Source organism: Phacochoerus africanus, chromosome 2, assembly GCF_016906955.1.
Source record: "Phacochoerus africanus isolate WHEZ1 chromosome 2, ROS_Pafr_v1, whole genome shotgun sequence".
Lineage (NCBI taxonomy): Eukaryota > Metazoa > Chordata > Mammalia > Artiodactyla > Suidae > Phacochoerus > Phacochoerus africanus.
Genome location: NC_062545.1, coordinates 133,470,802 through 133,489,222, shown reverse-complemented (window position 1 = coordinate 133,489,222; position 18,421 = coordinate 133,470,802). Strand labels below are relative to the sequence as shown.

General features: G+C 37.7%; 1 protein-coding gene across 1 annotated transcript in view; it reads right to left on the bottom strand.

Moving 5' to 3' along the window:
• LOC125119578 (fibrous sheath-interacting protein 1-like) overlaps window positions 1-18,421 on the bottom strand; it is a 77,220-nt gene that overhangs the window by 17,869 nt on the left and 40,930 nt on the right. The window contains exons 6-8 of the mRNA XM_047766748.1: window positions 5,061-5,162; window positions 2,896-3,020; window positions 1,458-1,568 (exon numbers count right to left, since the gene is read on the bottom strand). Of these exons, the coding sequence (XP_047622704.1) occupies window positions 1,458-1,568; window positions 2,896-3,020; window positions 5,061-5,162 (338 nt within the window). The remainder of the gene's footprint in view (window positions 1-1,457; window positions 1,569-2,895; window positions 3,021-5,060; window positions 5,163-18,421) is intronic.

Below are 18,421 nucleotides of genomic sequence, written 5' to 3'. Positions count from 1 at the left end.
TCCAGATGACACCAGACTGACACAGCCAGGCCACTCACCCTCTCTCCTACACCACCTCCAGTGTCTGGAGACTCCATCTCTGTAACACACAGTAAGTTGGCTGTGAACACATAATGTGGAGAGATACATACCAGTACCATAACACTGGCCTTTGCTGGAGTAGGAATTGTGGAGGAAAGTTATTTTAAAAAAAAAAGAAAGAAAGAAAGAAAGAAAAAAAAAACTGACTTTCTAGCTTCACTTGTCAAATTGGAGGATCCAGGCAACCCTAGGCTGGGATTCACACACAGCAGCAGCCAGGGTCTGGCACACATTCCCCTACTGGCCGCAGGTATCACTGCACATGTGCTGCTTTTGTACCCAGAGCAAAAACTTCCCTCTGAATATGCTTGTCTTAGGCTGAGTTCCCCAGATCCAGAACCTGAGACAGAGAGACTCCTGTTCAAGTGATATAAAGGGGCATGCTTCCAGGATTCGGGGTGTGACGGAAACAGCTAAGACAAGGGAACAAAGCTAGGCAAGAATGTCGTCTCTGCTGAAGGGCAGCTGACCCTGGGGAAGTTCTGGAGGACAAACTGTACCACAGAGCTAATCCCATCTCATCCCCTCTCAAGGTTCAGAGACATGGGGCCAGGGAGTAGAGAGATGGCTGTCCTAGGCTAGTCAGCTCCCATTTAGCCCAGGGCAGTTCTCCAGGGAAGGAGGCAGCAGTGGATCGTTGGCACAGGACCAGGGGTGGATGCACAGATGTGCCAGGTAAAATGGATCTGAGCAGGGTGCCAGTAGCATTCCACCACATTATCTCTATTAAACATAGGGGAATAAAAAATGAGGGCTTCAAGAAACACAGGAAAATATATTTCTTTGTGGAAGTAATAATATGGCTTTAAGTTTAATATGAAAACAAGTACAAACGCTGAGCCACTGCACTCCCTATGTGAACCCGGGCCCTATTAAGACCTGCATTTGCATGCTGGATTTAGGCTGTCCCCCCGCTTAGACTCAGTCTGTGCTCGCTCCAGACTCTTCAGGGAATGGGAGGCCCAAGGTTACCTGGGCAGGAGCAGGATGGTATTCTTCAGGATTACTAAAGATACACTGAAATAGCATGGAGCCAGTTTAGGGAAAATAAGAAATATTCAAAAGGATACAGAGAAATACATTTCTATGTCATCAGTGACCAAGCCCATCACATCACAGGCAGAGGTCATTACTGGGATGGTCACTGTGTAGTCACTCTTATGATGATATATAAGATAATCCTTTGATAGTCTGTAATGAATTAACCAATAAGAAATTTGAAATTTCAATAAATATAAATTTGTAAAACAGGATTAAGTCAGAAATTTTACACAATTTGAGAAATTACTGTAAATTTGTGCTAATGGCTCAATAACATAATTTTTAAAATAAAAATTAAGCAGTGTAGAGCTCACTGAATATTAGAATTTACTTACCTCAGAACTGGAGAGTCCAGAATCGCTATCATCTAAGTCCTTCAAAAGTTCAACCAGCCTTTTCTTCTCTCTATCAATCATAACCACTGGCTGTCCTGAATTCTTGGCCAACTATGGAATGTATTAATGGAAAATAATAAATACTCAAAGCAATTCAGAGCTTAGGAAAATAAAAATGGGATCTGAAGCCTCTATGGTACAGATACACTAAAGTAAAATTTGTGAGATTAGGCATTTTCATTTGCTAGGTAATTTTATTCTATGTCAAATTTTTGGTAGAGGTCCATTCTCCAAGCAAAGATATTTGGCCATTTCAACAAGTATTTTATTTTAAAAAATGAGATGATACAATAAAACATGGACAGTTTGCAAACCTATACATATACCTACAGAAGTCTATGGTGGTACTGCTGTCTGTGTCAGCAAGAACCTGGGTATGGGGGAAATGCTACTGCTCTTGGAAAATTAAACATTAAATCAACAAACAATGAACCAATGCGAAGAAACAGAGCAAGCTGAAGAAGGTTTCCTTCAGATCGTATGAACATGGAGCACAAAAAAAAAAAAATCGAGAGTCCTAGGAGCCAGTCCTGGCAGTGGCAAGCTGACCCATGAACACAGTCTGCCTGGAAATGTCATGTTAATTGTGGGAAAAGCATGAGGCTCAAACTATGAGGAATTACCTAACTCTCTCCTCTTGTTAATAATACTTCACACTCACCAGTGCAACTTTCTAGTGACTTAACTGCCTGAGTGGTTTGCCATGAGCCTTCTTTCCACCACAGTTCCATTTCTTGCTACAAATTAATGAATTCACATTCTGGTCTAATACAGGAGTCCCTGAACCCTTGGTTAGTCTAAGTCTGCTTTGAGGACAAACCAACTCAGACTGCAGGGTGTAAGACCAAGGCTGAGCCCCTAAATTGGGGAGCTAATCAAGGCAAGAGAGAAGTGACAGGCTGCCAGGAGACTCAGCTAGTACTGAGGGATGGGGTGGTGAGCAGACAACCTACTGGTTTCTCCAACTCTGCCAGGAGCATTTTCCATTCAAATTTCTAAAGACACCAGCTATAAAATCAAGTCTCATTACTTTAAAAAACCAATTTTACTAATATGCAATTTAAAGTCTGGGAAACATTCTCCAAAACTATTATCTAAATAAACATTTTCCAAATTGTAGGAACCATGTAACAAAATAAACATATTAAGCTTCAGCTAGCACTTTTGAAAGGGGTAGGATGGGACAGAATGGGATAGAATGGAAAAAGAATAGTGAAGTTAAGTTCTCATAGAGCTTTTCTTTTAGTTATATATACTGTTTCAATTACATACACAGTATAATGGTCAAAAAAATATTTAAAGACAACGAACACAACTATTTCCATTTTTGCAGCTAATTTAGTCCTACATTCTGGCTTCTAAAATTCTTAACACATACCTCAATGTTCCGCTTAATAAAATCCTGGCTGTGTTTACCCCTGAGCTCAGTATTTTCTGTATTTGAGAAAGGTTTCCTTTCTGCTTTGATCAATGACTCATTTCTTTCCACATCATAGGTAAAATCTAATGTTAAAAAAGTTCAAAGTTTCATCATAATTATAATTGTCCATTGTGCTAAAATTTTACCTTAAGCATATATTAAAGCATATGAGAAATAAAACACACATAGAACTTTTAAATTCCATATCCAGGAACTTAATACATTCAGAGACTTAATTTAAAATGATAAATGTGCTACCATAATTTGCAATGAGGATTCATAAAACTTCTTTTCTTACTCATTATCATGTACCAAACTTCTTGCTGTTGATTCTTTTAGAATCCTGGGAAACATGAAACGAATTTTAAGTGATACAAGTAAAGGAGAAATCTCTGAAGTCATGGGATTTATTAAATATATTTTATTTTAGTCTTTACATGAAACAAAAATTTCCCTAAAGACTAGAATCATTTACTGTTATTCTATTAATTTGCCATTGCCCTCCTTAGAACAATAAATGTTTTTGCTCAAACCTGTCCTTTAAGCAAAGTCTGGGCATAAGTGCATCCTATCTGCACACACTCCTTACACCTATCTCAGTCTGTAATTTTTTCTCAACCTTGTTTAAGTCAGCCTCTGAGTGTTCAGACCCTGAGTACTCAAGAGTAAGAAAAACAGGAGTTCCCACTGTGGTAAAGCACGTAAAGGATCTGGCATTGTCTAAGCAGCAGCTCAGGTGGCTACTGAGGCACAGGTTCAATCCCCAGCCCAATGCAATGCATTAAAGATCCTATGGATGCCATGGCTGTGGTGTAGGTCACAGCTGCAGCTCAGATTTGATCCCTGGCCTAGGAACTTCCATATACCTCAGGTGCATCCAAAAGTAAAAAATTTAAAAAAAAAAAAAAAAACTTGTGGATTCTCATCCCCTTTATTAAATACCTTGTTTTCACTGTAGTCACATTTAAATTATTTTTTAAAAGGTCATGATAATCCTTCATTAAAGCTCTAATGCACAAGAAAAGTCTTCTTAGATGACAAATGGAGCCGATCTTACAAAATAAGGTAAACTGCCACATTAAAATCCAAAAGGGAATAAAACACTAACCAATAGGTCAATCCTTACTTAAAAGTCAACTTGGTTTTATGAGAGATTATCTCAATAAAAAGGAGTAATGGATCTAGTCAATTGGCATATTTATAGCTAATTATAAAAGACTGACTACAAATTTAATGATTAAAGAATAAATTTTGATAACACTAGCTGGAAAGAACAAGGAAAGGGGTGAGATCTCTAGACTTAAATTATTTTCAGACAAAAATAAATCTGAGTTAAAAAAAAAGTTTTACTCAAATTTGTTGTATGTTTCTAGGCAAATAAATCTATGCTTTATAACTGGGGTTTTATTCTTTAACCAATATCATGATTTTTTTAAATCAACTATCAGTAGTTGAAGTATGAGTTACTTTTTTGGTAAGCAGCCTTCTTAGATACAAAATACATAATTTTTCCCATAATCCAAGTTGCATATGGTCTTTCACATTGAAATACGAAGTTTATTCATTCAACTGATGTTTCATTGTCTCTACAACATTAAAAGTAACTCAAATTAAACGTATCTTTGTCTATTTTAAATAGTTCCTTTTAATAAGCTGTTGCCATGTTCCAATAGTACCCCAACCCTTGCTGGGTTGGACAAGTTGGCTGGACCAAGGGTGGGCACTTAACCCAAGATAGATCAACCGGTCTCTTCTCTAGAATCCTGGAACTGAATCACTCTCTCAGTGACTAACCACAGGATGTGCTGTGGGAAATCAAAGAAGCTATCTACCAGCAGGATTCTTTCCATAATTTTTTTTTTTTTTTTGGGCTTAAGCTAGGTTTCCATTACCTGTAGCCAACTTCCTTATTATATAAAATTTAAACATCCAAAAGCAGAAAGAGTGGTATAATGAACCTTTAACAACTATCTTCAATAATGAGTAACTCATGACCAATCTTATTTCCCATCTAGAACCTCACCTACTTCTTATTCACCACTGAATTAAATCACATCATTTCATCTATGATTATTTCCGTATACAGCTAGTATCTTCTTGTGACAACAAGTAAAATCACATACCTTGATTGACATTCTGTATGTAGTTTTCATAGTCTTCTGGAGGGACTTGAGTGTGAAACACCGAGAAAAATGTATCTTCATGCTCACAGCAAGAAGGATCTACTGATTTAAAAATCATGTGTTCAATACATACAAAATAAATAAGGAATTGTTGTAACACCTGTTTTTTTAAAAAGATAAGACCTAATATTCTCCACAGTATTCCTCAATTCCCTCCATACAACATTTCTTAAGACAATGTCACTTTCAGGTAGAAATGATAATCATCTTTGTACACAAGAGCCACTGAAACAAAGAAATCAAGATAGTCAACAGCACTCCCCCAGAACTTCTGTGCAAAGAGGAGGTACAAGGGTGCCTATAATATCACAGTAACTATCTAGAGAAAATATACCCAATTTCCAACATTCATGATACAGAGAACGTGCACACTGAATAACATTATTTGAATTTTTTAAATTTTGGATCCCCAAGGTGAAGATTTCAGATATGTGGTGAGTCATTAAGATAAAACAATGTGGAGTTCCTGTTGCAGCTCAGCAGTAATGAACCCAGCTGGCATCCATGAGGATGTAGGTTCAAACCCTGACCTCGCTCAGTGGGTTAAGGACCTGGTGTTGCCATGAGCTATGGCATAGGTCCCAGACTCGGCTTGGATCCTGTGTTGCTGTGGCACAGGCCAGCAGCTGCAGCTCCAATTTGACCACAGCCTGGAAAATTCCATATGCTACACATGCAACACTGAAAAAATTTCAAAAAATAAATAAATAAAATAAAAGAATGTGTTTGAAAGAGACTTAGCAATCAGCTTTTTTTCTTTTTGATTTATTCTCTTGGGCTGATACTCATTTTTTTAAAAATGAGGAAATTGTGTGTTTTCTTTCTGTTTAATGTAATTTGTTTTATGCTACATTATCTAATTTACGCATTAGTTTAGAAACTAGTAAGTAGTTTCTTTACCTTCAAGAAACTGCTAACATAAATAAATATCATTTTGCTTTTTTGTTGTTGTTGTCTTTTTTAGGACTGCACCCTTGGCATATGGAGGTTCCCAGGCTAGGGGTGGAATTGGAGCTGCAGCCCACAGCCACAGCAATGCCAGATCCGAGCCATGTCTGCAACCCACACCACAGATCATGGCAACGCTGGATCCTTAACCCACTGAGTGAGGCCAGGGATTAAACCTTTGGCCTCATGGATACTAGTCAGATTCGTTTCTGCTGAGCCACGACAGGATCGCCTCATTTTGCTTTAACATGAGAGAATCTGCACAGAAACATTTTTACTTAAGAAAACATGGCAAATCTTAAAGATATTACAGGATTTACCACCTATCTCTGAAACAAACCTGATTCAAGCACCCACTTGGAGAAAATATAGGCAAAAGAGGCAGGCAGAGGATAAGTTCACCCCAACACACAAACACCACCAAATTCAAAACATACAACTTCTGATAAGAAAAACAAATTCATCAATCCAGTTCCCTAATTTGGAATTTATAATAATGTAGCGTTATCAGGATTGACTTCACAACTATAACCACAGTACAATTTTTGCTGAGTTAATCTAGCAAATTTGTGGTGTAAGCTTTGCAGGGAGAGAGGTAAGCTACTCAAAATGTTCTCAGAATTTAATTTTTTGCAGCCACTATTATTAAAGATCTTCAATGTTCATCAAAGTAGGCTCAACAAGTCAGCAATTTGGCAACATTCTGTTATTGGTTTAAGTTACATCATTATACCCAAAGTGGTAATATATTAATTTTTGATCACATAATTCCATTTTTAAAACGTATGTCTGCTATTTTTTTCTATTTTTCAAAAATTTTATTAGAGTATAATTGACTTATAATGTTGTGTTAGTTTCAGGTGTATAGCAGAGTGAATCAGTTATACATATATATATATCCATTCTTTTCCAATACAGGCCACCATAGAGTATTTTACTGTATAATTTCTTTTTAACAGCAGTTTCACTCAACTGTATACTAATGTACTTATAAAGACACAAAAATATGAAAACTTGCAACACTAAAACTATGATAGCAAGATGATACTAAGGCTTTTAACCCTAGGGGCTTCTCCTAGGCTGAGATCATTCTTGTGACCCAAAATCTCAGCAGTACTCACTGCATCAGAGAGAAGATGGGTAGAGTCTCATGGCTCAGATTTGAGTTTAAAAGACAACAGTTATGGAAAACAGACATTCAATTGCAGGGGCTTACCTCCTTGAGAGGAAAAAAGAGCATTTTCTAAATTTCAAAAGTCCTCCATTAGAATACAGTAAATAGGAGTTCCCATCATGGTGCAGAGGAAATGAATCCGACTAGGAACCATGAGGTTGTGGGTTCAATCCCTGACCTCACTCAGTGGGTTAAGGATCCTGTGTTTCTGTGAGCTCTGGTGCAGGTCACAGACACGGTCAGAACCCTAGCCTGGGAACCTCCATATGCCACAAGCGTGGCCCTAAAAAAAAAAAAAAAAAAAAAAAAAGGATACAGTAAATAACAAACTAACTAATGAATGTAGAAGAAATGATGGAATTAGAAAATAACCATTTGGTAGCCATCATAATAACAACTGATTCAGGGAGAAATCATCAATGGATGATAAAACCCATGGGTGAAAGTTTAAAGAGCAACAGGATAATAGCTTCATAATCCCCCCCACACAAGCTAACTTATTCAGTACAAAAAGAAAAACAGTAACTTTATGGTGGAGAAGCATAGCAGGCACCACCTTAACAAAATGATCAAGTTAACACCACCGGTGATGGAACAATTGGCATCACAGACTTCCTGATATGATTCATTGCAAAGAACAGAGCAACACTTCTGTGGGGCTTCTGCCAAAAATGTATAACCTGAACCTGATTTTGTGGAAACAAACTCAAATGGGGCAACAGTCTATAAAATAACAGGCCTATGGTCTTCAAAAATGCCAATGGCATAAAACACAAAGAATGGCTAAAGAGACATGACAATTAAATGCAATGCATGATCTTGGATTTTCTTTTGCTAGAAAGGATTTTAGTGAGACAATTAGAAAAACATGAATAAGTCTGTTGTTGGATAATAGTATTATAGCAATACCAATCTCTTGATGTGTGTGTGTGTGTGTGTCTGTGTGTGTGTGTCTGTGTGTCTGTGTATGTCCTTGTGTGGAGAGGAAGACGAAGACATGGTAAAATGTTAAGATTTGGAAACTCTGAATAAAAGGTATTTGAGAGTTATTTGTAGTTTTCTTGAGACTTTAAGTAGAAATTATATCAAAATTAAAAGTTAGTAGGAAATTTTTAAAATCTACTTTCCTCACCACAAACACTTGCCTGGAAATAAATCTCCCTTTGGAGATCAAGGGCCGAAGCTTGAAGGATTAAATACAATTTTTAATAAGAGACTTTTTTTTGGCTGCACTCATGGCATGTGGAAGTTCCCAGGCCAGGGACTGAATCTGAGCCCCAGCTGCAACCTATGCCACAGCAGCACTGGGCCCAGAATCGAACGCACATCTGTGTAGTGGATCCAAGCCCCTGTAGTCAGATCCTTAGTCCACTGTGCCACAGCAGGAACTCCAATTTTAAATAAGAGTCTTGAAAGAGGAAGATTGCAGGACTGATTTCAGTTGCCTCCTGACACCTAGGGAAGAAAGCCCATCCCAGACAATGGAAGGACCTAGAAGAGCACCAGAGGGGATGAGTTTAGACACAAGTGACATATGTATGAGGCTGCTTCCTGGTGCTCATCCCCTGGGAGGTGAAACCTTGGAGTTGGAGAGAGATGGCCAAAGACAATGCAGAAACCCAGTCTAGAGCCATGCCACCCTGAACACACCCAGTCTCATCTGATCTCAGAAGCTAAGCAGGGTCAAGCCCAGTTAGTACTTGGAGGGGAGAATGGGGAATCCAGAGCACTGTGGAACCCAGAGCTCTGCCTCACTGTACACCTAGAACGCTGGAGGGGCCTCCACACAGTGCTCCATATCTACCCCTGACAAGTCCAAGGCAGAAATGGCAGTGTGACATGTTTAGAGGGAAGCAGGGCCTGAAATATTCACCCTCTGCTTTTCTTGCCCTCCCCACACAATACCCACACCCACAGAAACATAGAACAAACAAGTCCACAGCTGTCCTGTGACCTGGTGGGGAACCAGGAGTTCTCACTGGTCCCTGTGAACTAGAAGCAGCCCTCTTCCCACTGCATATCATGACACCAACCAAAATGCACACATCCAAGGTCCCCTACAACTCAGAACCACGCTATTAGACTATAGGGAAAATTTAAATAAATTAATAACATCAAAACAATGCCCACAATATGATACATTTCTCTTTTTTTTATATTTTCATAATGATTTTTATTTTTTCCATTATAGCTGCTTTACAGTGTTCTGTAAATTTTCTACTGTACAGCAAGGTGACCCAGTTACACATACATATATACATTCTTTTTTCTCACATTATCATGCTCCATCATGAGTGACTAGACATAGTTCCCAGTGCTATACAGCAAGAGCTCACTGCTTATCCATTCCAAAAGCAATAGTTTGCATCTGTTAACCCCAAATTCCCAATCCATCCCATTTCTATACTAGCTTTTAAAACATAGGCTTATGAAAATTCTGGAGAAACAGGGAAGAGTACTATCATTTTCTAATTAACAGTTAGGTCAATGAGGAAATGCAAGTACAATAACAATTTGTAGAGAATAATGATGATACCACATACCAAAGAATGGAGTACAGAGTTAATCTGTATTAAGAAACAAATTCATAGCAATGATACTTTTTATCATATTGTTATAAACTGAAGTATATCCCCCAAAAAACCCATATGTTGAAGCCCTAATCCCCAGTGTGGCTGTATTTTAAGTAGGTAATTAAAATTAAATGGGGTCATTAAGTGGGGTTCTGGTCCAACAGAACTGATATCCTAACTAGAAGAGGAAGAGATACCAGAGATATCCTCACCCCCTCCTCCTCTTCCCTTGTGCACAGAGAAAAGGTCACATGAGGACAGAGTGAGAAGGCATAAGCCAGGAAGAGAGACCTCACCAAAAAAAAAAATTTTCTAGTACCTTGATCTTAAACTTCTAGCCTCTAAAACTGTAATAAAATTAATTTCTGCTGTTTAAGACACCCAGTCTGTGGTATTTTTTATGGAAGCCCTAGCAGACAAAAATTTTAAGAGAAAATAAAATGAGCTTAACTAATTTAACTGAAGAAGCTAGAGAAAACAATAACAAAACAAGTTTAAGAAAATAAATTACAAAGAATTTCTAGAATTAGCAAGGAAATTCAAAACTGGCTCACGAAGGTAAAAAACAAAAATCCTCAAGTATAATTTTAAAAAGAGAAAACACTCATAGTAATCACGACAGCATGGTATTGGTAAAAGAACATCCACATAACTCACTGCAACAGAACAGAGGTTCAGAAATAGACCCACAAAAATAGTCAACTGATGTTTAACAAAAGAGCAAGACAAATGAATAGAGAGAGGTTAATCTCTTCAACAGATGGTGCTGGAACAACTGGATATCCACATACAAAAAAAGAAGAGGAAGAAGAACTTAGATTCAAACTCACATTTTTCATGAAAATTCAATTAAACTGGATTATAAACCTAAATGTAAAATGCAAAACTATAAAACTTCTAAAAGAAAACATAAGATAAACATCTACATGAACTTCAGTTTAGTAGTGAACCATGAAAGAAAAAACTGGTAAGTTAAACTTTATTAAAATGTAAAACTTCTGCTCTGCAAAAGATACTGTTACAGAAATGACAAGTTACAGGCTGAGAGAAAATATCTGCAAAACACATATCTGATAAAGGGGTTGTATCCAAAAAATACAAAGAACTCTTAAAACTCAATAATAAGAAAACAAATAATTGAATTTTTTTTAAAATGGGAAAAAGATCCAAACAAAAATATACATGTGGCAAATAAGCACCTGAAAAGATAAACATCCTTTATCATTAGGGAAATGTAAATGCAAATTAAAACAACAAGATACCATTAATGTCTATCAGAATGGCTAAAATTTTAAAAACTGACAATACCAATTGCTGGCAAAAATGTAGAGCAATAGGAATTTCATTTTTGCTGGTGGGAATGCAAAATGATACAGTCAATTTAAAAGACAGGCATTTTCTAACAAAGTTAAACACTTACCATATGATCCAGCAATTCTGCTCCTAGATACTTACAAAAAAAAAAAGAAAAAAAGAAAAGAAATTTTTTATGTCCACACAAAAACCTGCAAAGTTCAAAGAAGCTTTATTCATACCGATCAAAAACTGGAAGCAATCGAGATAGCGTTCAACAGATGAAGAGAAAAACAAACAGTGATACATCCAAAGAATGATACTTTTTTTAGCAACAAAACAATATTAGCTATCAAGTCTTAAAAAGATATGGATGAATCTTAACTGTATATTGCTAAGTTAAAAAAAATGAATCCAAAAAGGCTACAGACCATGTACTTCCAACTATACAACATTTAGAAAAGGCAATGTCAAAAAACACTCCTTACAAATAAGTGTCCAGGACCAGATGGCTTGACAGGCGAGTTCTACCAAACATACAAAGAGGAACTTATACCCATCCTCCTTAAAATTTTTCAAAAGGTTGAGGAAAAAGGAACACTCCCAAAGACATTCTATGATGCCAACATCACCCTAATTCCAAAACCAGACAAAGGTACCACCAAAAAAGAAGACAACGGGCCAATATCTTTGATGAACATAGATGCAAAAATTCTCAACAAAAGTCTAGCCACCGAATCCAATAACATATAAAAAATATCATACACCAAAACCACGTGGGATTCACCCCAGGTGCACAAGGATGGTTCAACATACACAAATCAATCAACATCATATACCACAAAAACAAAAGAAAAGTCAAAAACCACATGATCATCTCAATAGATGCAGAAAAAGCATCTGACAAAGTCCAACATCCACTCAAGATAAAAACTCTTACCAAAGTGGGTATAGACGGAACATGCCTTAACATAATCAAAGCCAGTTATGACAAACCCACAGCAAATAGAATACTCAATGGAGAAAAGCTGAAAGTCTTCCCACTGAAATCTGGAACAATACAAGGATGTCCACTCTCACCACTGTTATTCATCAGAGTATTGGAAGCCTAGACACAGCAATCAGACAAACAAAAGAAATAAAAGGCATCCAAATAGGAAGAGAAGAGGTAAAACTGTCACAACTGTATACGGATGACATGATACTATATATAGAAAACCCTCCAAACATTTATATGGAAAAACAAAAGACCCAGAATCACCAAAGCAATCCTGAGAAACAAAAACCAAGCAGGAGGCACAACTCTCCCAGACTTCAAGAAATACTACAAAGCCACAGTCATCAAAACAGTGTGGTACTGGTATCAAAACAGACAGACTGACCAATGGAACAGAATAGAGAACCCGGAAATAAACCCTGACACCTAGGGTCAATTAATCTTTGACAAGGGAGGCAAGAACAGAAAATGGGAAAAAGAAAGTCTATTCAGCAAGCATTGCTGGGAAACCTGGACAGCTGCATGCAAAGCAATGAAACTAGAACACACCCTCACACCATGCACAAAAATACACTCCAAATGGCTGAAAGACTTAAATATACGACAGGACACCATCAAACTCCTAGAAGAAAACATAGGCAAAACACTCTCTGACATCAACATCATGAATATTTTCTCAGGTCCGTCTCCCAAAGCAATAGAAATTAGAGCAAAAATAAACCCATGGGACCTCATCAAACTGAAAAGCTTTTGCACAGCAAAGGAAACCCAAAAGAAAACAAAAAGACAACTTACAGAATGGGAGAAAATAGTTTCAAATGATGCAAACGACAAGGGCTTAATCTCTAGAATATATAAACAACTTATACAACCCAACAGCAAAAAAGCCAATCAATCAATGGAAAAATGGGCAAAAGACCTGAATAGACTGTTCTCCAAGGAAGATATACAGATGGCCAACAAGCACATGAAAAAATGCTCAACATCGCTGATTATAAGAGAAATGCAAATCAAAACTACCATGAGATATCACCTCACACCAGTCAGAATGGCCATCATTAATAAATCCACAAATAACAAGTGCTGGAGGGGCTGTGGAGAAAAGGGAACCCTCCTACACTGTTGGTGGGAATGTAAACTGGTACAGCCACTATAGAGAACAGTTTGGAGATACCTTAGAAATCTATACATAGAACTTCCATATGACCCAGCAATCCCACTCTTGGGCATCTATCCGGACAAAACTCTACTTAAAAGAGACACGTGCACCCGCATGTTCATTGCAGCACTATTCACAATAGCCAGGACATGGAAACAACCTAAATGTCCATCGACAGATGATTGGATTCGGAAGAGGTGGTATATATACACAATGGAATACTACTCAGCCATAAAAAAGAACAACATAATGCCATTTGCAGCAACATGGATGGAACTAGAGAATCTCATACTGAGTGAAATGAGCCAGAAAGACAAAGATAAATACCATATGATATCACTTATAACTGGAATCTAATATCCAGCACAAATGAACATCTCCTCAGAAAAGAAAATCATGGACTTGGAGAAGAGACTTGTGGCTGCCTGATGGGAGGGGGAGGGAGTGGGAGGGATCGGGAGCTTGGGCTTATCAGACACAACTTAGAATAGATTTACAAGGAGATCCTGATGAATAGCATTGAGCACTTTGTCTAGATACTCATGTTGCAACAGAAGAAAGGCTGGGGGAAAAATGTAATTGTAATGTATACATGTAAGGATAACCTGACCCCCTTGCTGTACAGTGGGAAAATAAAAATAAATAAATAAATGACAAAAAAAAAAAAAGAAAACCCCAAGGACTCAACCCAAAAACAACTTGAACTATCAACAAATTCAGCAAAGTAGCAGGATATAAGATTAACATTCTGAAATCAGTCACATTTCTGCATACTAACAATGAAATATGAGAAAAGGAATACAAAAATACAATACCTTTTAATATTGCACCCAAAAAAATCAAATACCTGGGAATACACCTGACCAAGGAGGTAAAGGACTTATATGCTGAGAACTATAAAACATTAATCAAGGAAATTAGAGAAGATGTAAAGAAATGGAAAGATATTCCATGTTCCTGGGTTGGAAAAATTAATATTGTAAAAGCAGCCATACTACCCAAAGCAATCCACAGATTCAATGCAATCCCTATCAAATTACCCAGGACATTTTTCATAGAACTAGAACAAACAGTCCAAAAGTTTATATGGAACCACAAGAGACTCAGCATCACCAAAGCAATCCTGAGGAACAAAAACCAAGCAGGAGGCATAACTCTCCTAGACTTCAGGCAATACTACAAAGCCACAGTCATCAAGACAGTGTCGTACTGGTACCAAAACAGACAGACAGACCAATGGAACAGAACAGAGCACCCAGAAATAAACCCAGACACCTAGGGTCAATTAATCTTTGACAAGGGAGGCAAGAACAGAAAATGGGGAAAAGACAGTCTATTCAGCAAGCATTGCTGGGAAACCTGGACAGCTGCATGCAAAGCAATGAAACTAGAACACACCCTCACATCATGCACAAACATAAACTCAAAATAGCTTAAAGACTTAAATATAAGACAAGACACTATCAAACTCCTGGAAGAAAACATAGGCAAAACATTCTCTGACACCAACCTTATGAATATTTTCTCAGGTCAGTCTCCCAAAGCAACAGAAGAGCAAAAATAAACCAATGGGACCTAATCAAACTGAAAAGCTTTTGCACAGCAAAGGAAACCAAAAAGAAAACAGAAAGACAACTTACAGAATGAGAGAAAATACTTTCAAATGATGCAACAGACAAGGGCTTAATCTCTAGAATATACAAACAACTTACACAACTCAACACCAAAAAGCCAACCACCCAATGGAAAAATGGTCAAAAGACCTGAACAGACATTTTTCCAAGGAAGATGTACAGATGGCCAACAGGCACATGAAAAAATGCTCAACATCCCTGATTATTAGAGAAATGCATATCAAGATACCACCTCACACCAGTCAGAATGGCCATCATTAATAAGTCCATAAATAACAAATGCTGGAGGGGGTGTGGAGAAAAGGGAACCCTCCTGCACTGTTGGTAGGAATGTAAGCTGGTACAACCACTATGGAGTATAGTGTGGAGGTACCTTAGAAAACTATACATAGAACTACCATATGACCCAGCAATCCCACTCTTGGGCATCTATCCGGACAAAACTTTCCTTAAAAAAGACACATGCACCAGCTTGTTCATTGCAGCACTATTCACAATAGCCAAGACATGGAAACAACCCAAATGTCCATCGACAGATGATTGGATTCGGAAGATGTGGTATATATACACAATGGAATACTACTCAGCCATAAAAAAGAACAACATAATGCCATTTGCAGCAACATGGATGGAACTAGAGACTCTCATACTGAGTGAAGTAAGTCAGAAAGACAAATACCATATGGTATCACTTATATCTGGAATCTAATATAAGGTACAAATGAATCTTTCCACAGAGAATAAAATCATGGACTTGGAGAATAGACTTGTGGTTGCCAAGGGGGAAGGAGAGGGAGTGGGGTGGTTGGGGAGCTTGGGGTTAATACATACAAACTATTGCCTTTGGAATTTATTAGCAATGAGATCCTGCTGTGTAACACTGGGAACTATGTCTAGTCACTTATGATGGAGCATGACAATGTGCAAAAATAGAATGTGTACATGTATGTGTAACTGGTCACCATGCTGTACAGTAGAAAAAAATTGTATTGGGCAAATAACTATTAAAAAATAATAATAATAAATTTTAAAAATAAATAAATAAATAAAAGACAAGGCTAGAGTGACAGTAAAAAGATCAGTAGTGAACTTCCCTGGTGGCCTAGGGGTTAAGGACTCACTATTGTCAATGCTGTGGCTCAGATCACTGCCCAGGGAATTTCTGCATGTCATGGGCATGGCCATAAATAAATAAATAAATGAGTTCCCTGGTGGCCCATTGGTTAAGGACATGGCATTGTCACTGCTGTGGCTTAGGTTCAATCCCTGACCCAGGAACTTTCAAATACCATGGGCATAGTAAAAAAAAAAAAAAAAAAAAAAAATCAGTGGTGGCTAGGGGTTTGGCGGAAGAGGAGAGAGTTGAATGCAGATTCACACAGGGTCATCAAGGGTGGTAAAACTATTCTGCGTGATACCATAATGACAGTTACATGATGCTATGCATTTTTGGAAACCTATAACTTCAGAGCACAAAAAGTGAATCTTAATGTATGCAAATTTTCAAAAGATTACTTAGGATATCATAGAACCCCAGGATAAAACACAGAATGTAACAAAACAATCTGTGTTGTAAATGTATGAAATAATCTAAATGAAGAGGGTAGAGAAAAAAATGCTCACTTAAGTAACTTTGGAAATGAGTAGAGTTTGCAAGGCTAAAGGCAATAGAAATTTCATGTGAGCTTTGTCCTTCAGTTGATTAGGTTATTTCCATAGGATGGGGGTGGGGGTAGAGGTCAACACTTCTGATATCACTACACATGTCCAGTAGAAATGAACAATAAAGTAAATGGATGGCTAAAGGTGAGAGACAGGCTTTTCACTGTTGGAGTGGAGGTTAGAGATAAGAAGAAAAGGTTACAATGGTCCATGTGGTAATAAAGTCAGAGACATCAATAGGAACCTGTTTCGTTTAATATAAACACAGAAGGTTACACATAGAAATATTTAAAGATATGTGTATAACAATATACACCTAAATACCTCTTTTCTCAGAGGGCCTAGAATCAACAACTCTGCAATAACAACAAACACTCCTAGTATCCAGATCAGGAACCAGCTGATCGGAGAAATGGCTAATTCCAGGAATCAGGTAAGAAACAAAATAAATAAATAAATAAATCTGCACCATGCGGTACAGTAGGAAAAAAAAATGTATTGGGGAAATAATTATTAAAAAATAATAATAATAAAAGCTAAAAAAAAAAAACTAGAGGAAGAAGGAAAAATAGAACTAAGTTAAACATACCAAAAAAAAAAAAAAGATGAATCTGAAGTATCTTGTCATTTCAGAAAGTAAGGAAGGGCTCACAACAACAAAACAAAGCTCACAATGTTAGAAGTATGACAAAGAGACATAGGAGTAGACTGAAAGAGCTCCCAACGGCCAAAGGTGGAAAAACCTGAGCAATAAAACAAAGTGAGGAGTTCTGGCCATGGCGAGGTGAGTTAAAGAATCTGACATTGAGAACTATGTCTAGATACTCATATTGCAACAGAACAAAGGGTGGGGGGGGAAATGTATACATGTAAGGATAACTTGATCCCCTTGCCGTACAGTGGGAAAAAAATAAATTATAAAAAAATAAAGAACCATATTGCTGAACCCAGCCCCAATTGCTGACCTATAGAATCATGAACAAATAAAATGGTTGTTATTTAAAAAAAAAAAAAAAAAGAATCTGACTGCAGTGGCCCAGGTTGCTGCAGAGGTGCAGATTCAATCCCTGGCCTGGCACAGTGGGTTAAAACATCCGATGTTGCTACATCTGCAGTGTAGGTTGTAGCTGGGGCTTAGATTCAATCCCTGGCCTTGGAACTTCTATATGCCTCAAGCACAGGCATAAAATTTAAAAATAAAAACAAAACATAACAAAAGAAGTGGCAATGGATTATAATCCAAAGTATAAAATAAATATCCACAAGTCTATACTGATATAAATAAATTATTGAATAAACAAATTGGGGAGTTCCCATCGTGGCGCAGTGGTTAACGAATCCGACTAGGAACCATGAGGTTGCGGGTTCGGTCCCTGCCCTTGCTCAGTGGGTTAACGATCCGGCGTTGCCACGAGCTGTGGTGTAGGTTACAGACGCGGCTCGGATCCTGCGTTGCTGTGGCTCTGGCGTAGGCCGGTGGCTACAGCTCCGATTCAACCCCTTGCCTGGGAACCTCCATATGCCGAGGGAGTGGCCCAAGAAATAGCAAAAAAAAGACAAAAAAAAAATGGGAGAATAAATGAATCCCCTATGTGAAATAATGCAAAATAATTTATGTAAATACTCTGCCTTCAAGGAAATGAAGCATAACTCCCCACTCCTTAAGTATGGGCTGCACATAGTAACTTTCTTTCAAAGAAGACAGCAGGGAAAGGGGAAAATACAGAAAGAAAATTTACAGTGGAGAAACCTGAAAAATAATTCTTCTGCCAGGCAATCAAGTTAACATCAACAGTGACATGTTATACTGACAGCATGATGTGATGTAATGAAAATGGCTTTAACTCTGTGGTCTTCCACC